Here is a 26,256-nt window from a genome sequence, read left to right on the forward strand (position 1 = left end):
CAAAGGTTTTGCCAACCAATTGAGGGACAGCTGTGAAATCAGAATCACATAATTGAAAAATACAAAGTTTGTACTGACAAGGATTCATTTGGTTTACACAGAGGTTACTTATTCTGCTTTTGAAATGTTTGACATTTTGATTGTTACAGAATCTCATGTTGTTTATGTTTTTAGTACTTGATAAAATCAGACTTTAAAAGGCAACTATGTGATAATTCTTCACAAAGAATTGTGAAACTGTTTTCATCTATTGGCAAACAGGCTGATTCCATAAATTAGAATATGACTGAAAAGTTCATTTGTCAGCAATTCCATCACCAAGTGAAAGACATTATATAGATTAATTAGATTACTTCCGTTATAACATATTTATATTTCACAGTATGTTTAATACCTGCTAAAAGATTATTTTCGAAAGGTACCATTAATCTGACAAGCCTGATCAGGACGTTTATCCTAATAATAACAAATGTCCTAATAACAAATTAGGATATTTGTTATTCAAATATTCTAGTTTTTCACATTTAAGTTTCTGGCATTATTTTTAGCACTAAAAGAAAGAAAATGCCCTCCAGTAACTGTGGGTGCATCAATTGAATTTCTGAGGAAAATTCAATTTCTTCAGAAATGAAGAAATTGATTTCAAAATATCACCCAGCAAGCCATCTTATTTTTACAACTAATTCGTTTTGTTTTTTTGTTTTTTTTAAATTACATCAGACGATTTCTGACTTGAGGTGGTTTTATTTTCTAATTACCTTTTTTATTACCTAATTTTTTTTTTTTTAGTGATAAAATTTTTATCTCTGGAGCATTTTCGCTCGACGTCACAACAGACGTCGTCATGCGTGCTCCGGATTCGAGAATTTACGCAGGACGTGCAGCGGTTGTAAGAGGAAGGAAGATGGCGGATAACAAAGGCGAGGAGGAGATGGAACCGTCAGCTAATGCGGACCCAGTGCCTTCAGGGCAAGCCGAGAAGCAGTCTAGCACAGAAAGCGAAGACAAGGTAATAGATATAGAAGCGGATTCGAAGGGAGATGCAGAAACCGAGTCCCCTACGGACGCTAACGAAGAGCTCAATACCAGCAGTGAAGGAGTGGACGATAGCATTGGCGGGGCAACCGAGGCTACTGCTGCTGCTGCTACGCCTGCTGCCGCCGCTGTTGTTGAGGCAGGGGAAGCTGACGGTAACGCTAGCAACGCCGCTAGCCCCACCGAGACCAGCAACGGCAACCCAGAACCGTCGGCAGTTGACGCTGTTCCTGCCGCGGATGCTCCTGTTAGCGGAAACACAACTGAAACATCTCCAGCTCCGACAGCCCCAACGGCGGCGGCAACGCCGGTGTCCACTCCCATTAATTTACTGGATACGTGCGCTGTGTGTAAACAAAGTCTCCAAACTCGAGACTGTGAACCAAAACTTCTGCCCTGCCTACACTCGTTTTGCCTGAAATGTATCCCGCAGCCGGACAGACAGATAAGCGTACAGGTGCCTGGTCCACACGGTCAAACGGATATGCATATAGGTGAGTGTTGCTGGTTTAAGGATCTACGTGTTAGCCAGGCCTGTAGGCAACTTTAAGCTGTGGAGGATTTGGAGAATGACATCTGTTTCAAATGGTGCTCTCTGTTAGATTGTGCGTCAGATATTCTCACCTTTCCTTTGAAAAGATGTTGCTTCTTTTTAATTTTTTTACTATGGCTGATGTATTTAATCAATGATTAAAACAAATCCACCGATGTGTGGTCAAAAGTTATGTCTTACATAAAATTTTAGATTGATTGTATTGTAATAAGCTGTGGCTAATGTCATGGTCATTAGTAATATTTTTTCCCTTCCTTGCTTTGGTGCAGTGACTCTAAATAGTTGGTTAGATCACACATCTTGAGCATTATTAGGCAACAGGTTTAGAAACGGGTAAATCTGTTTCTTAATTCTAAATCTATGTACATATAAATCTTGGATTCGTCTTTAAATAATCTATTTGGAATGACTGGTTTTTACGGTTTCAGTACACATATCTCTAAGAACTGTCTAGACCTCAACAAATGCATTCAGGCTCCCTGTGCATGTATTATTTATGGTGATGGTTATCTGATCCCTAAATAAAGATTCTGAAGGTAGAGAGGTACAGTCCATGGGCCAGAGGCCTAAATTTCACATTTTGGTCAGTTTCAGGGTGGCAAAGTCTAACCGTGTTTTTTAAAAATATACATGTCTCTAATATTTTGGTATAATAGCCCTTCCAAAATGGTAGCTGAGTCATAGTTATGAGCTCATGAAGTTAACAACCTCTTTGGACAAATTCTGTTTTTTGAGACTGGTGCATGTCCTGTTTAGTTTCATGGTATTTGCATTGTCACAAGTCTATAATATAGTGTTTGCTATCATAGTAAAGGGGATACTCTTGGCTTTCATTTAAACCAGGTTTTTCCCATCCTGAGCTACCATTATAGCCCACGATGACAAAATAGGAACATGGCAGCATGGTAGGCTCTGTGGGGGATTCCACCTTCACTAAAATACAAATTCTGATGTAAAAAAATAAAATAAAATAAAAGATTATTTGCAGATAATTAGATTACTATTGACAGTATAATTGAGATTATTATATTACATTTCTGCCAGCAGATGATGACGACCTTAGGCATATCGGTCCCTACTATATTATGCTTGCTGATGTTGTTGATTTCAGTCTGGCCCACAAATGAGTTTGTTAAAAAAATAAAATCAATAAGATGGACTAGTAAGGGGATCAAGTCATCACAATATTACAGCTAAGAATACCAAATGTCAGGTGGAAGCAACCTTTTAAATACATTTTTTGTTGTTGAAATGGAAATAGTCATCTCAAACAACAGATGGCTTGTAGTTGGGAGTATTCAGTTGGGACTTTATACTCCCAACTACTGGGAGTATTAAGTCCACCCAGTAGTTGGACTGAATACTTATTTTTTGGTGTCTGTTTGCCACCAGCCCAAAGCAGAAAGGCAAAAAACCCTCTTTATTATTGGTATTACTAAGCCTGTCACAATAGCAAATTTTGCTGGATAATAAATTGTCCCAGGAGTTATAAGTGATAATGTTGTTTTGAGACCATTTTCAAGTCATGTAATGGCAATGGCATATTCTCAAAGATCAAGAAACCTTAAATTCTAATGAACATTTAACACTGGAACTTGAAGATACTTTAAATATCCAAAATAAACAAAACAACTGAAACTACAAATAAAATGAATTATGAATTCTCTGTGCACAAAATTGTATCTCAAAAAGGGTTAGTTGCTCCTGGCTGAAGACTTTTATCATCCAGTTTCTGGTAGAGAGAAAACAGAGGGATAATAAATCATGCAGGTGGAAATTATTGAGCTCGTTTCAATGATGCAGTTAATTGATTTATTGCTAGTTGTGATGGGCCTAATTAGTATATCATGATGGTAGCATTGAGCAGTACTCTTCATATCTTATGTTTTGCTTCTGTTGTCCAGCCATGGTATCAGTATTACATCTTTAGTTCTTTTTTCTATGCAGCGCAAAGTAATTTGCAGAGAGATGCAGCAGTAAATAAGTCATTCTTTGGAATCAGCCAATTTTCCCTGTATTGATTTTGTGATGTACAAGACAAATGGTAAAAAAGAATAAATAAATAAAAAAAAATTGCCCAGTTTAAATGCATCAAAACACCCACCATTTTCAGTTTATGAGGTGACACTTTATTTGAAGGGGGGTGAATAAGACTGTCATGACACTTTCATAAACATGACATAACACATGTCATGAACATGAATAAGTCTTCATGAATATTTATGACTGTTGTCATAAACCGTCATTAGGTAAATTATGACACTTTTAATACAAAGTTGACATTATTCAAAATGTCTTTATGACAGCTTGACATTAACCAAGAAATCATTACTGTTTAAACTTTATCTTTAATTACATAAAGTTATCTAATTTTTAAAGTGCAATCAATAATACTTTTATAACAAATTTATATCAGTAATGATTTCTTGGTTAATGTCAAGTTGTCATAACAAAGACATTTTGAATAATGTCAACTTTGTATTAAATTTATTCAACAGTCATAAATATTCATGAAGGCTTATTCATGTTCATGACAGGTTTTTATGACGGTGACATGTCAGTCTTATTCAACCCCCTTCAAATAAAGTGTTACCGTTTATGCTAACACATCTACCATTGATGTGTAGGTTGGACTTTTGTTTTAAATAATATAATCAAAACTACCACCACTCAAATATCCTGCAAGAAATTCTGCCTGGAAAATCCCGATTGTTGCATTTCTACGTTTATGACCCAGTCTTTCTACAGATTTGAGTTGATGTACAGATCAAGCTGTGAGGTGGGTGCATTGTTGGAAAGCATGACTGTTGTTTGGCAAAAGTCCAAAGAGTCAGCCAGCAGAAGTTCAGCTGGTGCACCATCTGAAGTGTTTAGGAGGCTTGTGTTTGTTATTTCTGCCAAAATGTAATGCTTTTTCAACCAAGAGTAACATTTTATATTCTTTTACATTAAATTAGTGAATGAAAATACACTCTCATGAATTGTATATCAATTCAGCTATTTTAATCCCAACCTTCTATGTGTGTTTTAAGTGTTGATTTTGTTGTACTGATAACACAGTAACTCATATCTGAAGTTAAAAAAAAAATATGCCGAGGCTGATACAAGTTTGAAAATTTCAGTGACATACTGATGCTGATTAGAGCTGGCATATAATAAGAAAAAAAACTAATCTATCTTTTACCTCTTCGTATTTTTTACGAAGAGGTAAAAAATATTTTATAGTTGGGAGTATTAAGTCCTGTTAAGAAGGAAAAACTAAATTAATTAATTTTGGAAAAAAAAGTCTGGCTCTCTCTTCCTCTTGGATCCCAGGTCCTCTTGGCGAGCCACGTGTGGCCACAAGGAAAAAGACAGCAATGCATGTTGACGTCACAGAATTACAGAGTTTAATCCAATATAAGACAATGCATAAACTTACACCAGAAACTGCAGAACCACGGAGACATACATTCATTTACCTGACAGGCTTGGAAAAAGGAGAGAAAGGCAAAGATGTCCAAAGACGTCTTTGGAGAATTGCAAGAGCAAATCTAATCTGTTACTTCTGTGTAGAAAGTTTTATAGTAAAAGGCGTATTCTTATCTTTAATTTATTCAAATAAGGCGTATCTTTGCTCATCCAACCAGGAGCTGTCTCTGACCCTCTATCCGAAGCCAGAAACTCCTGCCGTATTTACAGCTTTTCACAGATGAGTGTGAAAAGCTGGAACTTCTACTGTATTGTTTTCCCACACAGACAAAAGGCAGTTCAAACGATCCTAGCAAACCATCTGCCGTAACTACAAGTAAAATAAAGGTCAAAAAGCCAGAATACATTACTAATTTTAAAACCACAATTAGGCCATTTGAATCAAGACATGTTAAGTTTTAAAACTAGCTTATTTTAAATTTATTTTCTCAACAGTCCCAACTGATACTCCCAACTACAAGCCATCTGTTGTTTGAGATGACTATTTCCATTTCTCTTTCATCTCATAGCTTGCAATTTCTGAACTGCATTTTGGCTTTTTGAATTTGAATAACATTGTTTTTATAAGAGGAGATCTAGCTGGAATGATCACATTTGGCTTTACAAATCATCTGAACTTGTTATCCTTATTGAGAAAATATGTTGGTCTTTCCCTTTCAAACAGAAATGGTTTTGTAAATCAGAATCTCTGAGCTGTTAAAAGTTTTACTTGATTTCAGAAAAAAACACTAAATGTTTCTCATCTACAGAAATGAAATTGACTCGCTTACTGTTTTTTTTCCCCAGCCTTCCATCTCATTCCATAGTCTTTTACAAGTAATATCAGTAAATTGGTTATTGAATTTTGCTGAGGGAAATGGTCAATCATTCAATAATAGGTTATTTAGTAACCAGTTTTAGAACGTTTATTAACCTGACTTGATATAATGGATTACAGGTTGTTCTGTCCTTTCCTGGGTCAGAGCTTTTAGTAAATTATTGATTCATTTATGCCTAGATCATCTGGTTAGTGACACATTAACAGAATTCGTAGTAATTACAAAACACGATGACGACGTTGTCCATTTTGAGGTTGACTGTTTACTTTCAGATTGCGTGGATTGTTAATTCCTCTTTCATGTTTTTTTCATGCAGAAAGGAGCTAAAGATTATTCCTGTTTGATCCAGGTCACTTGGATGCAAAATGTAAATTTGTTAGGCAGCTGACATTATAATTGTTAGTTATACTTAATTTGAACTGGTGAGGAAAGGTCAGGAACAAATAATTTCTCATATCCTTACCTAATGTAAAAAACAACCAAAACTTCAATTTGTTCATTCAGTTTCAGTCTAATCTTCTATCAAGAATTTCTTCAATATGGTGAAACAAGCAAAGTTTTCCATTTCTGATTCTTAGATCTTATTCCTATTTGAAATTTAAGTTTATAACTAACAATTACTTTAGTTATTCATTGTGTTATCAATTACTCTGACAATACATTAATTGGATAAAATTTGTCATGTAACCACTAAAAAAAGACTTATTTATGCAATATCATAAAGACATTAGTAGATGCACATAATTCAGTTTACTTTTAAAAAAGACAAAATAGACATTTATTGCCTAAAATGAAATGACGTAGCATTCCTTTCGTGAATTTGAACTGGGTGAAGCTACAGCTATGCTATTTGCAGAGTTTTGGGTAAAACATATTTACAGACAAAGGTCGTCTGTTGCCTCACTGCTCAAACTCCATAGAACTGAATAGAGACGAAGCAGTGCGGTCTCCAGTCATCACCGTGTGACAATTACCTCGGACCAGGTTCCTGGTCTCCAACCACAGAGCGTAGCTTAAAACATGACAGCTGCAGTCTGGGAGTGCTTTGAATTCAAACTGAATGACCGCGGTGAACCACTGAACCTGTGGAGCTGCTGCGTGTTAACCAGCAGCAACTAAACAATACAACCAGCATATCTGCACCTAAAATGCACCGATGCTGGTTTGCTTGCTTGGGGACCATCATATTGACAATCACTGAGGTGCAGTGGCGGTTTCTGGTATGTGCAACATGGGCAACCGGCGATTATTTCAGTAAACAGTTCATCACAATTAATCCAATTAATTAAGCCCTAATGAGATTGTCAGAGATGTTGATTGAAAAACAAAAATATAAAGTTGGACAAATCAGTCAATTAGTCAGTGCTTTAGTTGCGTGTGGTAATGTTGCAGTTCTGTTCCTTTTTTATGTGCTATGTAAAAGAAAAAAAGGAAAAAAAATATAGCTTTGTTGAACATTAACGAGCCCATGGCAGTTTATTTCAAGCTTTTCCGAAATGGGTTTTAATAAAAGCCTAAGCTAAAATGTGTGGTCACCATGTTGTTTTAGTTAAATGAAAAGTGGCCAGGAATACCAAAACAACGGCGAGCTGCAATATCCGTCATCTCTGGAAGACCCTAATGGGTCATCACTTATGGCCTGGATTTAGCTCCGTAGCTTTGGTGTTGCATGCAGCTTTTTCTTATGCCAGGTATGGCATCTAAAACAAACTCCACCAGGACACAACCTGGGGCAATCAGTTCCCCAAATTTAATCCGACAAACTATTTCTAGTGTGTGTGTATTCTATTTATTTAATTAAAGTAAACAATCCATATCCTGTTTGGAGAAAATTATTTTGTGCAACATTTTCAAATATGATGGAGAGGGGTCCCATATGTGTTTATTTACACAGATGGGCATGTTTGTGTATTCTAGGGTGGGAGGTGGGGGTGGTTAAGCCTAAACCCAGTCCAGCTGCTTCCACCACTAACCACACATGGGGAGCCATGCAGCTGGCGCTCACACAAACCGGCTGTGTGCTGATCAAGCCAGTGTAAGCCAGTTCAAACTGGCCAGAACTAGTTCTTACCACAGACGGGCAGCCGTTTTTTTCCCCTTTTTTTCCCGGAGGTTTGGGGGGTTGGGGTGGTGATTTATTGGTTTATGAGGTAGAGTAGGAGCAAAATATCTCTTTTGCATTACTTTTAAAACGCCTGCAGTTTATCTTGCTCAGATGGAATTGGGTGGCAAAGTTAAAACGCAAAACTAATTATTCGTTGGCGCCAATTACTGCAGCTCCGATTCCTCTGATTTCTCTAATTTCATTAAGGAAGTTGAATAAAGCGATTAAGCGAAGCAGACATTGTTTTTTTCTTTTTTCTTTTTTTTCTTTTTTATGGGCTGCGTGATTTAATATTCTAATAAAAATGCCAAGGGATGATGAGATAGAATTTTCGGGAAATCGAAATTAAATTGATTAGCTCCCATGAATAAGCGGGCCTTCCCCACTGCACCAAGAGTTTTCATTAAAAGCAGTTAAACAAAAGGAAATGATGGAAATCCAGAAAAAAAGTCAGCTGAAGGGTTCTTTTGTTTGAAGCAGCGCCGATTGAATTAACTCGGGTTATCGGTTTCCATGCGATTCTGCCTGTTGGCTGCTTTGCTTCAAAAATCTTGTCATCAATAAATCCCAGCAGGTGAATATGAGCACCAGTCCTTTAATTTTTAACCCCGTGTTTTCTCTTTCTTTCTAGTAAATGTCATGCGGTGCTCGGTTTGCCACCAGGACTACAAGCAAAGTGACATTATCGACAATTACTTTGTCAAAGACACAACAGAAGCTACCAGCACATCTGATGAAAAAGCTGCACAGGTATTGCAAACAGTCGTTTTGGTCCAACCTGAATGCTTCAGTTCTTTTCAGCTCTCTGCCGAACAAGCTGTAATGCTTATTTGCGTTTCTCTGTTTGTGTTGCTTCTGTGTTTCTAAGGTGTGCACAAGTTGTGAAGACAACGCTGGGACTGTAGGCTTTTGTGTGGAGTGTGGAGAATGGTTGTGTAAAACCTGCGTGGAGGCCCATCAGAGAGTGAAAATTACCAAAGACCACAAAATCCGTACAAAGGAAGATGCCGATGCTGCGTCCGGTAGGAACACTTAAGAGTTAGAAGCTAAACTCCCCAAAGCCTGAGACAGAAAATCTTTTGGGTAATATTTATTGGACACTACAAATAATGTTGTCATGGTTATTAGAGAGTGGATTATCATGAAAACCCTCAAGGGTTGAACCATAATTTGATTTTGTTTATTTATTTTTCCCGGATGGACTCTTGGTTTGATGGCTGAGCCAATAAGATCATTTTGTCCATAAATATGACAAAACATATTGGTAGGACTTCAACAATGGGTTTTTAAAAAATGTAATGTATGTTGATACTGTTTTCAACATACATTTCAACTTTCAACAATGATTTTAAGTTTAAAAACTTAAAATCATTGTATCTGATTATTCTTGCACACAGCTATGCTCAAAATTATTCATACCTCAGACACATTTAGATTTTAATCAATATTTTCTATTGATGTCCATGTTTGTTCTGAATGGAAGCAATACTAGTAATGACAGATCCAAAATGAAAGTGGAGACATCAAAATGGAGAAGAAATGAGGAAGTGTGACATTTTGTGAATCCCAACTTATGTTTTAGTTAAACTACGTCATTATTGTGAGAGGAAGATGCTAAACTTCCATGAAAATAGGGTTCGGCAATATGGACTTAAAGTTTTATCACAATATTATGTAGCACTATTGTGATAACGACAATTGACAATAAGAACAATTTATCACTGCTACTTTTTTAAGTAACTAAAAAGCTTTGGCTGTATGACACAGCATTTGCAGCCACACAAATACTCTTGAAAAACATCATACCTGTATTTCTTTAGGACAACAGTCACATGAAGAAGTGATTTGTGTCTCTATACTGCAGCACACAGTAATGAGCAAAAGGTGGATAAAATAGTAAAATAACACTCCCGACAATACGGACAGTTTTGGGGGTTTTAAACATCAATAATCGGAATTTATTGAGACAACAGCAAATTAAAATTCTTGTCATAAGTAATGTATCATGATAAATGATAAACATGCTCACCCCTATGCAAATAACGCAGCAAACAAAACGGATGTCCATATTATTCATTTTTTGTATCCCTTCTATGCCATGTCTGGTTTGGTCCAATCAGGCGACACGTGTAGCAACTGTTCAAAATTTTAAATGTTGTTCTTTGATATGTGTTTTTTTTTATTATTTTTTTTTATTTTTTTGTTATTAAATTTCTTCCTTCCATTGTTTCAACAGATTCTGTCAACACGACAGGACAGAGGCCAGTTTTCTGTCCCGTCCACAGGCAGGAACCACTGAAACTTTTCTGTGAAACATGCGACACTCTAACGTGTCGGGACTGTCAGCTTCTGGAGCACAAAGAGCACAGGTAGGCCAACGCTCTTGCACACATCTGTTTTACAGCTAATAGAGCAGGTTTTTTTTTTCCCTAGTAATTTGTTTGGGGAAATTATTTGCATTTGTCAGGACGTTCAGACAAAAGCTGTATTCTGCAGAGGTATTCATAAGGCAGCATTAAATATGAGCATTAATTTTTTTTTTCCAGTTTTGAAAAATTACAGTCCATGACTTACAATTTGGATTTCCTCAGAAACACTAGTGGAGGTTCAAGTAAGATGCGGCTACAGCTTAGCATTATATGATGCAGTGAATTACTGTGAAGTCAAGAAAAAACAGATGTGCCTTTCACATGTTAGAAGTAATCTTTTAGCTGCAAATGCTTCCTGTGCTCCAAATGATGAAGTGTACTTAACAGGATGTATGTATTAGGGCCATTGTTACAGTTCTGCTAAAAAACAAAAAACATATTCTTTTATTAATGTCTTGACATTTTCTAGAAAAAAACAAGGACATTTCAGAACTTCAAAAATCGAACATTTGCCAGATAAAACAAGGAAATTATTTGAGATTTGAGATTAATCTAAAACAGTTTCTAGAAAAAACGTGGAAACTTTCCGCTTTTGAAACAGAAAATTTCCAAGTTTTTTTCTAGAAAATGTACTACTTTCTCTTTTTTTTCTATCTACATTGGGCCTAAAATGCTGTGAAGCATTCTTACGACAAAAAAGCCGTAAGAATGGAAAAAAAAGTTTATTTTCTATTAAAAACAGGAATTGAATCAAGGTTTCCCCGAGAAAACGTGCTAAGTCTGGTGTTCGGGGCGCCGAGGCGGTCCATCGTGTTTTTGCACTAAAAGGTGTTAAGAAAACAGCCTTTGTCCAGCAGTTAAATCACACGGATTGAACTGCTTTATGAGATAAATCCGCTGCAGTGCGCGTGGAGATGCACAGCAAATGGGAGATTTAATTTAATGCTGTTAATGTGGCTGTAGTAGCTCTTCCATTTCGTGTCCTGAGTTTTTAAGAAGCGCCACAGAAAGTGTTTTGGTTGCTTGAACTTTATGGGACGAGTTTCCCGATCTTTGTGTGGCCGCGCGCATTAACTCTGGCTGACTAAGTGGACAAAGCATTTGGTATGGTTTGATGAATCATGCACCCGGAAAAATAATACTAAAAATAATAATAATAATATCATATAAAACCAGCATGATGCGTGACTACGAGGCGAGCGTGAAAGCTCCTCCCTGGCTGAACCTGCATGATGAGGTTAGCGCTGGTCCGTTAACCACTAACACACCAGCCAACCACTGGTGTGTTGGCGTGTTGAGCTGTAAATGCTGCATATAATTCTTTCTTCACAGAGATAAATCATTTTCACCGCTCCCTCAAAACTCACCTCTGAAAGCGCAACTTCAAATTTTTCCTGCAGTTCACATAGAGCTGCACAAACAGAGCTATCGCGGTGAGTTTTAAGCTCTTACCTTCATGTAGAGTTCTCCAAAAAAAAAACATAACTCCATAATTACTAAAATAATCTTTAGTTGCAGCCCCATTCTTTTTTTGCATATTAAATATGTGGAAAGTGGATGCATAAGCATTATGGTCCTACGGCATCGTGTCTTTCTACCCCATAGAAATGGAAAACGTGCAAATTCAGTAGAAAAACCAACTGTGAAATTGTTGAGAAAATCAAACTTAACTACAGCATTGTTTGTTTCATGGAATAATGAAACCTTCTTAAGTTTTTATTATTATTATTATTATTATTATTGCACTCCTCCCAGAAACTGAATTTATGAATATTTCTCTACAAAACCTTGACTCATTTTTGGACTCATGTCCATATCTGTTTACTCCTGGTGACATGTAACCTTTCAGGCCTGTAAACTACACAAGAGCTGACAAATGGATTTATTTATGTGACGTTGCTAGAACACATTTTGTTTATCGTACAAGCAAGCCAAGTACAGAACTGCCTGATAAACCAAGACGGTGGGAAAACAGCATTTTTCTTTTCCCTAAACCCTGAAAATAAGGATAACTAAGTTCCTGCAGAGTATGTACAGGCCTTCAGAAGTTAATTTAGTTTACTGAACCTGATCGTGACTTGGTTTTGTTCTGTCGTCGATCAGGTACCAGTTTCTGGAAGAAGCTTTCCAGAACCATAAAGGAATCATCGAAGCCAACATGGCCAAACTACAGGAAAAAAAGAACTATGTCCATTACTCTGTGTCTCAGTTGCAAAACAGGTGGGTTCAGGTTTCTCTGTGTTTCATCTATTGGACACAATTTCTGAACAGTTTTGTGTTTGACTTGTATTTGTATGGAATAAATTTGTGTGTGTTTTGTTGTTTGTTTTGTTTGTTTTTACTTAATACAGGTTAAAAGAACTGGGTGAGACTCATAGAAAAGTGGAACATGAGATCAAGATTGCAGTATTCACTCTTATAAATGAAATCAACAAAAAGGGCAAAGCGTTACTTCAGCAGTTGGAGGTAAGACTGTATTAAAACTTATTTTAAACTTAAGAATCACTAATTCTAAATGCTAAAATCTAAGTAGATTGGAACATAGCTGACACTTGTTATGAGATTTAATGACAGTGCTGTGATAGAAGACTGGATAAAAATACAAAAGTTTTGCACTTTGAAGGAAGATGCTTTTTGATTTACATTTGAAGTTAATATTTAATTTACATCTGATATATTTTTTGGAACTTTTTGTTTTGCTTTTTTCTTTTTTTTTTTTACATCAGAACCTTAAACTACAGAGCCCCTTAAGGAACATTGAAGAAAAAAGGAAAAAAATAAACTTTCTCATGCGCACTATATACTATCTTGTGCACACCATATACACATCACACGCATGAGAGCTCACCCCCCCATTTCCCTGCTGTGGGGCAAAAAGCTGTGATGATTACCATTTGTTTTAGCTGTCAAATTGTCAAAGGAGGCTATGTCTTACATGTATGGGTGATATATAAAAGAAAAAGGGACGCAGTGCTTTGATAGTAATTTGTCAACACTACCACAGTTGGATAGCAAGAGCAGGAAAATGTTTTATTTAAATTAAAAACGGTGAGGGAGAGGGAAGTAGGTCAGTCATGCTAGCTTGACCTTGACAGTCATGGCATCAACTGTGAGGAAAATAAGTATTTGAACTCCCTCCAGTTAACCAAGGCCTTTTGTCTTTTTTAATGTCAAGTTGTCATAGGAAAGGCATTTGAAATAATGTTAGTTTTCCATTAAAAGCTTTATTATTTACCGAATGACGCATAATGACAACAGTCATAAATACTATTGAAGACTCCTTCATGTTCATGACAGTGTCATGCCAGTCTTGCACACCCCTTCAAATAAAAATGATCTGATCTGGTAATTTTAAGCTTTACTTGTGTTATGTCACCAAAATCATACAATACAAAATATGATTGACAGAAAACCTGTCTGAACTGTTTCCTTTCACATGTCTGAATTTTCATGCTAGCATTGATGCTCTTTTATGTGTTAATATTCAGTTGTTTGTCATTGAATTCCTTCCATATTTTCAACCTAAGCAGCTGAAAATTGTTAGATGTTTTTTTATGGTTTTACTTCAGATTCATTCTGTTTCTCCTTATTGCAAAGCACAAACATTCAAAGGCCCTCCTTACATGGCAAGGTGCAATGTGGTTTGGGATCATTTAGGAGGCAACTTTGAGCTCTGTAATTCACTGATTCTTGTCCGGCAATGCTAACCAAACCTCCATGTTTATTCAGAGTGTGAACAAAGAGAGGAGCTTGAGGCTGATGGGTCAGCATAAGGACACCACCCAGCTGGCTCAACAGATCCACCATGTGCTCAACTTCTGCAACTGGGCCATCACTTCAGGCAGCAGCACTGCATTGCTCTATAGCAAGAGGCCGGTATGTTTCTCATAAGACTCACTTATTCACTCATGTAGCATGCTGACCCAAGTAGTTTCCATCAAAACCATTAACACACACACACACACACACACACACACACACACACACTCTAATGAATTTTACTTGAAGAAGGTCCCAGTTTCTATTAGTTAGCTTGTTAATTTTTTAAGAACACCGAAGTAACGTAAGATGAAGGTTGGCAAGTTGCGCTTAATAACAGTTTATAACCTCTAAGTGGGCATAGAGGAACATACCAGGACAAACAACATTAGCTTAGTATTTCCTTTTTAGATGCGCATAAGCTTTTAGTTGGTCTTTTATAGCCATAATAATTAATTTAATAACCTTACTCTGTTTGTGCCGATGGATGTAGATCATGTACCAGCTTCGCCAGCTCTTTAAGGCGAGACTGGAGCCAGCCCCACAGTCCAATGGAGTTGTACGGTTCTTCTGTGACCCAACTTTTTGGGCTAAAAATGTTGTTAATTTAGGTGAGTAAAACACTCTAAATGTCCCTTTAAAAAAAATTTAAAAATGAGTATTTTTTTAAAATTGTTTTTGTTTTGAGCTATTGCTTTTAAGATGGCATTTCTCAAACTAATATAGAGGGAAAAAAATTACTTTCACATCTGTTTTCACAGTGTTTCTCATTTTTAAATGATGCTAAGTGATGGCTCGTTTTGTTCTTTTTTTTTCTTTTTTTTTTTTTTTTTAAATCCTAGGTAATTTGGTCATTGAAAAACCTCCTCCAGTTCCACAACCTCCCGGTGTGATGGTAGGCGGACCGGCCATTTCACCGGGCCAAGGTCACCCCGGCAAACATCCAGGGCAGATCAACCTGGCTCAGCTCAGGCTGCAACACATGCAACAGGCTGCGTACGCACAGCAAAAACATCAACAGCATCAACAGCAGCAACAACAGCAGCAGCAGCAACAACAACAGCAGCAGCAGCAGATTCAGCAGCAAATGCGCATAGCCTCCCAAATGTCCCAGCAGCATCCCAGGCCAGGCGGCCCACCTTTGGTTCAGCAGCAGGTACGGTGAACTTGCCAGTAATAGAAAGTGAATTTGTTTTATGCCGTTTGTTAAAATAGTGTCTTTTGTTTGAAGTTATCTATTTGTAGCGTTTTAAAAGTTTGTCTCGAGTTTTTAGGAGACTGTGATTTCTGATAATTTTATCAATAATGAAAGATTATCTAAACAAGTTTAAACTTAATGTGGTATGCATACCAATAACATTCATCCAACTTAGAAAATGCCCATTTGTTTTCTTTTCTTTTTACTTCAAGTTTATTCAGATACTTTCCCTCTTAATTTTAATTCACTAGATTGTGAAGATTATGATGGAGGCTATCTCTGCCTCTGATAGAGGCTAAGCAGCTCGAACTTCGTTTCCAGATGTTGTCAAACAGTATTTTTATAAGGCTGCCAGGTCAGAAGCTTCTACACACACAGTGACACTGATCAGTTGGAATCTGATAACACTGCCTGTATCAAATAATACCAAGAAAACGGGAAACGTTCATTCAAAGTCAGATGCAGGTTACATCAAAATAAACAATCTTGAGTTACTAAATCAAAACTCACTGAGAGCATGGATAATTGTTTTGTGCTGGCTCTTGCGCAGTAGGAAAGAGCAGATTAGCTGCCCACGCAGGCTACAAAGTGAGATTCAGGTGATTGGTTTATGTGATCGGTGATCACCGATCATACACTTTTTCACGGAATTTGACCGATTATGATCTATATATATATATGTGTGTGTGTGTGTTTTTTTTTTTCCCCCTGACTAGCCTCCAAGGCTCATCAGCATGCAGCAGCTACAAAGAACTGGAGCTATGAATGGTGGGACCAACCCTTCTATGTACCCCTCCTCCCATCATATGCGTCTGGCTGGTCCACCACAAGGCCGGATGCCCACAGCTCAGCCCAGACTTAACGGACAGCAGTATGCGCCTATGATGCAGCCTCAGTTACAAAGACAGGTTGATACGCGCGCGCGCACACACACACACACACACACACACACACACACATTTGAATTGTGTCAGAATGAGTGTACATGTTCTCTGTTCTGATATTTTATAGATATGACAGATGAGGCTGATCTAAACAGCCAGGAACTCATGTGGGTGGATTTTACATAAAAATCCACTCAAGACTATGCAGAACTAAGACTATAGTTATGTATAGTCTTAACTATGCATTGTTAAATCAGTCTAACTAAACAATTTGTAGTAACAGTAAAGTTTTGTCAATTTGTTTGTTTTGTTGTGGTCTGCTGTGGTTCTCTTTTAGATAAAGATACTTCTAAAACTTTAGCTGAAGATGATTTAATTCCACTTTTTAAAAAATCCGTCCAAGAAGAGTAATTTGTTTAGCTGAAGAAGTGGTAAAATTGAAGATCAAAGATCTTAAATGCACAAAAAATGAGAAATTTCAAAGCAAAAATGTCAGAAAAACTAAATACGAAAACTCAAAGTGTGCAGTTCATCAAATATCAGAATAAATTCAGGCTGATTGTAATCCATGATCCCTAAATCCATCATTCCATGTCTAGTAGTAATGATCTGTATCGATCTGTAATATTATGGAATGATAACTCTGATTAAAATAACACAATTTCACTGTTTTGGCACAAAATTGAAAAAAAAATGTTGTTTATATTTTATTTAAAACAGAAAGTCAGAAGTTAAACTATTATATGAAAACTAAAATAATAAACTGAATATTCCAGGAACAAGGCTGTTCTCAGAGAGCCTACTAAAAAACATTGTTTGGTCAAACATAGTAGAGCTGTTTCCAGACTGATGGGCATCTTCTAATCTTCTCTCTTGTTTTTGCTGTACTGATGATGAATAAATGTAGACAAGCCAACAACAGTTTCTAAAAGTCTTACCCAAAAACATTTCTTGGCTCTCCATGAATTTTAATGGATAACTAAAGAAATTTTCTTAAAAAGCTACTGGCTGATAATAAAATAAAAAGCTAAGTTTTTTGTAAGATTATAGATAAAATCAATCAGTTTTAGATTGAGCATATATATGTTTTGTTAGTGCGTTTAAGATGCATGCTCATCCTCAGAATACAGGGAGATCTTATCAGTGCTGTTAGATCTTCACCACTCTGCAGACATGGAAATGTGCTGGGTTTTTTTTGTTTGTTTGTTTTCTTTTCTTTTTGTACATGTGAGATGAGGCAATAGAAACCTGCACTATATCGAGCCCCCCCCTTTTTTTTTTTTCTGTGTCCAGATGTCTTTAGAATCTGAGATGAGCCACCAAAGGTTTCGTTTCTTACTCCAATCAGGGGTTTGGCACTTTTTTCCTTCTTTGTCATTCATGTGTCTTGTGCAGCATGTGTGGTTGATCACCTGCATGATCATGAAGTCGTGTTGTTTCTAAGGCACATTCTGCATAGTTGTTTGTTGTTGCTTTTTTTTTAAATTTTTTTTTAAGAGTGACCTTCTCTTTAATGTTCCCAATCTTCCTTCTCCTCCCATTTGTTTTTCCGTATATCTTAATTTACTTTTTTCTTTTTTTGTGTGTCCTTGCCCTCAATTTTTTCCTCTCCGTCTTTGTGCAGCATTCCAACCCCGGACACGCTGGCCCCTTTCCAGTGGCGTCCCTGCACAACGCCAGTCCCACGAGTCCGACCAGCGCCAGCATGGCCGGTGCCCACGCTCACCGCGGCCCTGCCAGCCCCATAATCGGTCCCATCGAACTCATCCCCTCCGTCACTAATCCTGAGAACCTGCCCTGCCTCCCTGAGATACCGCCCATCCAGGTGTGCATATTTTAAATTAAAATGTTTAAATTACACAAAAGTTAGAATTGTCAAAACACTTTAGCAAGACATGGATTAATCCAGCTGTATTCAGGCATTTGCAGGTGCAATGATGTGAACAATTTGAGTGCTTATGCTGCGGCCAAACGGTCCCACAACAGATTCTTACATCCATAGCTCTTGTATTGGCCTACAAGTGAACTTCACATGGTTGAGGTAATATTTCGCTGAGGTGTGGACCCATCGATCGTGTCAACCCCGATTTCTGTAAATTTGGGAAGTCGGGCGATGCATGTGAAAACAATATTTTCCACCGATCTCATTTACATTTAGGTAGCCTCCAAGCTGCTGCATTTTGGCATTTTCTTTTTGCATTAGAAGGAAACTTAAAACTCAGGACACTTTTTTTTTTGATGTTTTAAGTTTTTTTTATTTTAAATCCTGCTGAGCAGTGCTGCACAATGTGCAAACCAGCCAGAGCCAGTAAAAGACCATGAAAGCTGAGTAATGCTGCTGCCTGCAGATAATGTCATCTAAATGATGGCTAGTTAATCCATGCCGGTATATCATGTTAAGGTGGAAGAACAACTAGTGTTGTTGTTACTTAAGTTGCATCCTTTGCTGCTTATTTAATGCTAGGAGTAAACCCAATCCTCTCTAGTTTCAGTGCAGAACTTGTGCTCGCTTGCTTTCCACATATTTAAAAGAAATATTTATTGCCACAATAGAAAGAGCAAAGAGTCAGGGAGGAAGAATTAGACCAGAGGCCAGCAGCAGGATGCTGATGCAGGGTCTTCTCAGGTAAGGAGAGATTATGACTAGCAGAGAAAAAGACGTAGGTTGGTGGCAGAAACCAGGCAGGTATCAGGATTCAGAACATTCACTCATTTACCCTCTAGAAAATGTTTAGTCTGACTCAATGAGAAGGTCACGTAGTTTTTTGTTTTTTATTGAACATCAACGATCACTGTTGCCATTATATGCCATGCATACTGTCTCCCTTGCAGACAGTTTGTTTCTCATGCGCCATTGTCTGACTTTGCATTTAAAGAAGTAGGCTTCATAGATTGTAAATAGTTAGTTTTAAAGATTATGCTAAGCTGAATATTGGTTAGAATTTTCTGATGACACAGGCACACTTGAATGTCTCTGTTTAAGTCATTACTGTCCACTTTGTAATAATAAACATGTTTATTTCATTTGAAAGGCTACAAAAATATTTATTTTTGTATTTATATAAAATAAGAAACCTGTTCACTGCCGCACTCAGATCACTCAGGTCAGGTCGGCTGTAAAACTGCAGTTAGTGAACCCCTAATTTCAGCACTTTAAATTACATATTCAAGATCACTAAATGGTAATTAAAGCTACAGGATTTCTGGGTTTTAGAAAGCTGATGCAATGTGTTAACGTGTAGCTTGGATAATTTCTAGAGGACAATTTAACTTGTACAGAACTAAAGTCTTCAACTCTTCTACTGATTTATGTTCACATAGATTGGAGTTTGAGGACATATGCTAACGCTAGCACCCTTTCTTGACATGATTACAAGATTTACCTTTGAGTGGATTAAGCATACAGAAACGATATACTCCAGCTTCATAAATTTAGTATTTTCTTTCTTACGTGATTTTTAATGAGCGGTGTTTCAGCCGTTCTTTGCGCTCTCACACATGGCAAGTCTTTCTGACGGTAACCAGACCCTTGACTGAGCAGGTCGCCTCATGTACACCTAGAGAGGAATCAGCAGTGATTAAACTGGTTTCCGTTTCTCTCCGTTTTATCATCGTTAACATCAGTCTAAAAGTGAAAAGTCCCAAAAATCCAGATTTGTTCCATTAAAACCAAAGTCAGTATTCCAAAACACATTCTTTACTTACCTTTAATGAGTCCTAAATGATTTAAAGTACTGCATTACATTAGGAAAACATTACTTCATAATAATATTTAATAATTTGATGAATGAAATGTTAAGTAATGGACCTCAAATTTTACAGCCTTCCAAATATTGCTTTCAAATAGTCCTTTATTGTAATATTGCACTGATCGCTCTATTGTGCAGCTATGCTATTTGATTCATTAGCCAAATCTTCCGGACCCTTTTTAATGTAATTTGTCATGTAAATATTTCTATCTTTGTTCACGTGGAGTTGGAATAACCACCAAATACCACTGTAATATAACTCTAGTTGAAAACTCTCTGCATCTACACACACTTGTTGAGGCGCTCCTAAACTCTGACTTTTGTCGTCAGCTGGAAGATGCTGGCTCCAGCAATCTGGGATACCTCCTCTCTCGTTGCATCTCCGCCAGCCAACAACACCAGCTGGGCTCAACAGACATGAACCCCTCTCCCGGACTGTCGACCCTTTCTCCTGGATCGTCAGGTATTCACAAGAGAGTCGTGCTGTATTGCTCCCGCTCACCCCCATCAACTGTTTAGGTAGAAAAAGTAAAGTTTGCAACTTTATCACAGTCCATGTTCTTCTCTGGCAGGTCTGTCCAACGCTCACACACCGGCACGACCTTCCAGTACATCAAGTACAGGCAGCAGAGGCAGGTAATACAACGGGAAGCTTTGTGATGCAATGAAAAGGGGTTTAAAGAAATGGAGAAAGCATTAAAAAATCAGAGCTTCAAATATAACTTGGGAACGAAGACTAGCTGTCTTCGTCTGGGATTTGAGTTGTAGGTAGATGTGCTTGTTAGCTTAATACAGTGTTACGGGTTGTCTGCTTCTTCTTAAATTCATGTCAAAATCTAAAATTAAGGCCTTAAAAAAGTCTTAAATTTGTTTGAAAAATAAAGGTGTTTTTTTTATGTTGATTACACTGGACAACAGTTGTCTTTTATCTCTTTTTGCAACTGGCAAAAGTCCTAAATTTCATTCATAATGGTCTTAAAATGTCCTAAAAAGTTTTAAATTAGCACAAATTCTGATGTAGACATGGAAAAATATACTTTCTACAATCCGCATATTGATGAAAAACGAGGATTTGCACGGAGAAGCTAAAACCTCACTGCTGCAGAACAAATGAAAGTGCAAAAAGGCAGGTTTTTGTTTCAAATACGCAAACAGAAACCGGTCAAACTAAAGAACTAAATGGACAGTCAAAGCCAACGTCAATTCCTCTCGGCATGCAAAGCATAGGGAAGCGTGCTGAAAAGAGAATAACGCCTCAGATAGAAAGAGCTCCTCTTCTGCATGTCCAACAACTTCTCACCATTTTCTGCTCGTAGAGCCGCCACACAGACATTTATTGATGGCTCTACTCCTGCTGGAAGTAATAAGGCGGATGAGGTACGCTCATGTGCTCTTGGTCAGACCCGGGGAGAGCATTTCATTGTGCAGCAGAATGATGAACACAGGCACGTGTCCAGGAAAAGCCAAAGAGCTTTTCTTGTAAAGATGAAGGATATCTTTGATTTATAGACTCACTCACTGAAGGCCAAACTAAGAGCCAAAAAAGCACTCGGTGTCTGCAGGGCAGCAGCGACCTGGAGAGGATCACCTGGGAGAATTCAAAGTCTCCTCTGGTTCTTCTGGATGTAATATTTCAGGCTGTCCTTAAGCATAAAGTGTATTCCATCAGCCGGTAAACGTTTCCATTTCAGTTGGATTTAGTGTTACTTTTCCACATCTGAAGCCTCTGGAGGGAGAAATATTTCTTGATTATTCCATAGAAATTCTGTCTGGTAAAGAAATATTCAGACCAAGTGCAGCAGTGTGATGTAGTTTTTATAGGAATGTTGAAGCCCAACGCAACAAAAGATGTGAAATATATCTTTAGTATGGAAGAGTTTCTTTTCCTCAGTAAGTTTATGACCTTACTGCAGTTTTTCTAACTTCTTATAAGACTCCTGCTGTTGCTTGCTCATGCCTGCTGATATTTGCAGAGTTTTTGCGTATTTCTTGTAAATAGACTCTTGCTGTTGTCAATCCAGTACAGTTTTTTTTAATTATCCTACTCAGTTGCACATTTCTTTTAATCTACTTGTCATTTTTAATAACTACACAGCATATTTTTGCTTGTGTTGTACTTTTGCTCCTACTTATATTTAATTTTCTGTTTTTCATAAATATTTGTTTTACTTTGAATATGCATGTTTCCATGTACTTTAACTGTTGCTTGTCAAGACTGTGAGAATATAAATATATTTCTAATAAGAGGGTTTCAGCAAAGTCCTTAATCTTAAAATTAATCATCTATATTTTTCCACATTGTTATGAAAACATGTACAATTCAGTAATCAATAATTTAGGATATTATTGCAAAGTTCATTTATTTCTGTTAATCAGTTCTTCATGTTAGTAATAATTACACACAGTGTCTTTTTTAGTTAAATCTAATGATTTTCTGCCTACAGCTGATAAAAACACATTTAAGATTAGAATCTACATCAGATCAACACAGACATCATGTTTAATACAGAAATATGAACTTAGTGGAAATTAAATGTCTGCTTAAAGGATACTTTCAAAAGGTTCTTTTAATCTTAAAAATATACATTTTTGCCCAATCTGGAGTTTTGTGGTAAGAAACTAAGACCAAACTGCTACAAATCTCTTCAAATTATTTAAGTGCCAGACATTTTTGTGCATTTTTATATATTTGGTGACACTATAATCCAGTATAACAAACATTTTAGGATGTAAATAACTGCTTAGGCGTTGAAGTTGTTAAAAAAAAAAAAACTGAATTGTTTCAATGGCAATCTTGTTCATGAAAATGTTTGATTTTTTTTTTCCCCAGTACATGGAATAACTTGATGTCTGCTATAAACCCAAAGCAGAAAGACAAACATTTTAAATATTTGTTTATTTTTTGCTGGTCATCGTGTTATTGAAACATTTACCAATATCATCAAATATCACGTTTTCATAACATTGTGCAGCCCTAGTGGAACCCAAAACAGCAGCAGGCATTTTTATGGCTTATTTATGTTTGGTTTGTCCTGCCCCCCGTTTCCAGTAAGCTACTAATGGAAAACTGAAGAAATAACTGAGAGGGAACAGTAAACAATGCCATAAGACTGATTTCATCCAAATGGCCACCTGCTGGTTCAGCATAGGTTTTACAGCGTTTTGATTAGAGAGGAAAAAAATCTTTGTAGCCGCAGTCTAGTGGACTGATAATCTGCAGGCAAAAAGAGAGCGGTATGCGTTTTATGGTGAGTTTTATTTTGATGTCTGGGTTTTGTTTGTTTTCAGCTCTAGCTCTGCTGGCAGAGCGGGGACAGGTGGTGGATCTGCTGCAGAGCAGCTGAAGGTGAAGAAAGAACCCGGCACTGAGGATGACTACAGCTGCTCCTCTTCTGTGAAGACCGAGCGAGGCAAAGACGCTGGGAGGAGCGCCTGCATGGTATGGACAGCCACTCCCAGGCTGGATGTGTGTTTTAGTTTTAAATAGTTACTGGTCAGTTAATTAGGTCAATATTCTTTTGTGTATATTTTCACTAAGGCTGGGTGATAAATGTCAGCACGCCCGAGGCGGTCATGTTGTTTGACAAGCATGTTTTACAGCTGCTATTTATTTCAACAGTGAATTTCTTAACAAAAATGAAGTCATGATATTACAAGAATGCCCTTGTACTGTTACCAGATTAAAAACATTTAATGAGAATAAATTGGTAATTTTTTCAGAACTCCATCACTAAAAATAACTAAAAAATAAAATGAGGAATACTGAGCATCTTGTGAAGTTATACTTTGGCGTTAGTTTTAGCGATAATACATGATGCTATACTTTATATCTATAGATCGCCATCAAATTATTTTCAGTTGCAGGACTTGGAATCGATTGCGCTAACTGTCTATCTTAGGGCTGAAACGATTCCTTGAGTGATTCGAGTACCTCGATTATTAAAATCCCTCGAGGAAAAAGTATCTGCCTCGAAGCTTCGTCCAGTTATGTTTTAATATTTAATGCACTGCGTTGCGGCTGGGTCCTTATTTGTGTTGCGCAGCGTTTTCACTTCTGCCTGAGTTATTGACGAAAGCTAAGTGTTAGCGGCATAACGTCCAATTTTCAGTTTCGGTCGGGGAGGATTTTATTGATTCATGATTATGTCCGGGAATGTCATTTTTTGGGGGACCAATAAGCATCCTTAAAATGACTGGCGCGATGCCTGGAGCTTTTTCTAAACTACAGAAAAGTAACTGTTAGGGAAGCTCAAATATGAAAAATTGGACTGTTGTTGGTATCTGATAGTAACACTGGTGTTGTCTTAGATTTACCAATATATTATTTTATAATTTTTTTTATCCGATTACTCATTAAATCGTAAGAATAATCAATAGAATTCTCGACTACTAAAATATTCGTTTGCAACAATCCTCCAAAAAGTTTATTTCCAAGAAAGAACTACTCGTCACGTCACACTTTAATAAATCCATCAAAGCTTTTTTTCTTGTATTTTTAAGACTTTTTCAGGTACAACTATATCTTTATTCTGCTAATAGTGTGACTATATTCTCGTAATTTAACAAACATTTTTGTAGCCTGGCCCCATTACTCTGTCGTAGAACTCACAAAATGTATGACTGAAATAAAAGCCACTTTGAAAATATTTCCTGTCATTTAATTTTTTAAAAGAAAGTGAGGAAAGGGAAAAAAAAAATCAAATGAAATCAGACCTGGTGTGGAAAAAAATTAATATTTATTGCCCAGCTTCAATGTTGAGTCTTGCGTGTTTCAGTGTTAAAGTGGCAGGTTTAAGTTATGCACCATAAAAACATTTCTCTAAAAAAGTGCGCCTTTGTGTTGTCGCTGTAGATGAGCAGTCCAGAGAGCAGCCCACTGGGCGTTCCATCCGCAGGGCCAGATGCTTACAGGGACGTCGGCGAACGCGTCAAAACGGAGCCCACATCTGAGACGTCTTGCTCTGGACTGAACGGCACGTCGTCCTCCACCAACACTACGACAAGCCAGACGGGCTCTGTACTCACCAATGGAAGCGTAGTCAAAAGAAGCGGGTCGCACGACGCAGCGCAGGGCGGTGGCGGGAAAGATGACGACCCCAACGAAGACTGGTGTGCCGTTTGTATCAACGGCGGTGATCTTCTGTGCTGTGACCGCTGTCCTAAAGTATTCCACATGAAATGCCACGTACCCACCATAAAAATCTTCCCACAGTAAGTGCATCCTGTGCATTTGTATGCTTTGCCGTAGTAACATTTCAGAAAGCTCAACTTTGTGGCCGTATTTCGGTAAACTAGATCAATCTAAAGGCTCCACTTTGTGTGATTTTTGTACCATAGAGGTGAATTTCTCTGCACATTCTGCCGGAGTATAGCTGAGCCAGAGATCGAGTATTGTGATGAAAGCAAGAGGATCAAAGGAGATCAGAGCCTGAGTCCTGAAGACCAGCGGGTCAGCGCTGTCAAAACATCAGAGACGTCTTCATGACGACTACAAGACGTGTAACTTTGTGTTTTTCTGTCTGCAGAGATGTGAACGCCTGCTTCTGTATATTTTCTGTCACGAGCTCAGCATGGGCTTTAGGGAACCTGTTGCGAGCTCCGTAAGTGTTGCCACCTTTCACACACTTCATTCAACAAGCTGCACTACATGAATTGCATCAAATATTTTACTTACATTAGCAGGCACCACATTTGTGATCACTAAATAGTTTTTGCTTTAATTCGCTAACTTATTAGTGCACAATTTCATTCATCTCTACTGGTTTTCTCTACTGTATACTGCAAACCTATATTTTCAGTGACCGAGATGGAGGCATAAACTGGATGTTTTTCTGATATTGTGCAGCTTTTTTTTTTAAGTATATTGCTTAAGACACCAGCTTTGTACTTACTTACTCTACTTGTGTACAAGCTGAAGTAGAAATCTTACAATTGTACTATTTTCCCAGATCCCCCAGAACTACACCTCAATTTTATAAACACTTTTTTTTATTTGAAATATTTCAATATGCAACGTATCTCTGTCTTTGGATCTAGGTGCCCAATTACTACAAGATAATTAAGCAGCCCATGGACCTAAAGAAGGTGAAGAAGAAGCTGCAGCTGCGAAGCTCCCAGTATTACAAGTCCATACAGGAGTTTGTGGATGACATGCGCCTCATCTTCAAAAATTGTGCAAAATACAACGAGGTGAGCAGCATGAGTCTTCAACCTGCTTGGGGAATGGCAGTGACTAAAACTGCATGCAGACATAAGTCACACTGATGTTCACTGAGGTTATGCAATCCTATTGGAAAATATAGAATCTCCACTCTTG

At 37.5% G+C, this 26,256-nt stretch overlaps 1 protein-coding gene across 4 annotated transcripts in view; it reads left to right on the forward strand.

Moving 5' to 3' along the window:
• The first annotated feature begins 825 nt into the window (after nucleotides 1–825).
• Nucleotides 826–26,256, forward strand: part of trim33 (tripartite motif containing 33) — a 30,862-nt gene continuing 5,431 nt past the window's right edge. For 2 of the 4 annotated variants that reach the window (XM_007570118.2, XM_007570119.2), the window contains exons 1-19: nucleotides 861–1,529; nucleotides 8,613–8,731; nucleotides 8,850–9,003; nucleotides 10,218–10,350; nucleotides 12,454–12,570; nucleotides 12,702–12,816; nucleotides 14,080–14,226; nucleotides 14,603–14,720; nucleotides 14,952–15,265; nucleotides 16,024–16,215; nucleotides 17,485–17,541; nucleotides 17,816–18,016; nucleotides 20,271–20,403; nucleotides 20,513–20,576; nucleotides 23,229–23,379; nucleotides 24,793–25,151; nucleotides 25,278–25,389; nucleotides 25,466–25,540; nucleotides 25,977–26,129. In XM_007570118.2, coding sequence (XP_007570180.1) covers nucleotides 905–1,529; nucleotides 8,613–8,731; nucleotides 8,850–9,003; nucleotides 10,218–10,350; nucleotides 12,454–12,570; nucleotides 12,702–12,816; nucleotides 14,080–14,226; nucleotides 14,603–14,720; nucleotides 14,952–15,265; nucleotides 16,024–16,215; nucleotides 17,485–17,541; nucleotides 17,816–18,016; nucleotides 20,271–20,403; nucleotides 20,513–20,576; nucleotides 23,229–23,379; nucleotides 24,793–25,151; nucleotides 25,278–25,389; nucleotides 25,466–25,540; nucleotides 25,977–26,129 — 3,339 coding nt within the window. In that variant the 5' untranslated portion in view covers nucleotides 861–904. Of the gene's footprint in view, nucleotides 1,530–8,612; nucleotides 8,732–8,849; nucleotides 9,004–10,217; nucleotides 10,351–12,453; nucleotides 12,571–12,701; nucleotides 12,817–14,079; nucleotides 14,227–14,602; nucleotides 14,721–14,951; nucleotides 15,266–16,023; nucleotides 16,216–17,484; nucleotides 17,542–17,815; nucleotides 18,017–20,270; nucleotides 20,404–20,512; nucleotides 20,577–23,228; nucleotides 23,380–24,792; nucleotides 25,152–25,277; nucleotides 25,390–25,465; nucleotides 25,541–25,976; nucleotides 26,130–26,256 lie in introns of all 4 variants that reach the window. The other 2 variants (XM_016680727.1, XM_007570120.2) reach the window with 1 other exon arrangement.

This window comes from Poecilia formosa, unplaced genomic scaffold (genome assembly GCF_000485575.1).
Source record: "Poecilia formosa unplaced genomic scaffold, Poecilia_formosa-5.1.2 Scaffold255, whole genome shotgun sequence".
Classification (NCBI taxonomy): Eukaryota; Metazoa; Chordata; class Actinopteri; order Cyprinodontiformes; family Poeciliidae; genus Poecilia; species Poecilia formosa.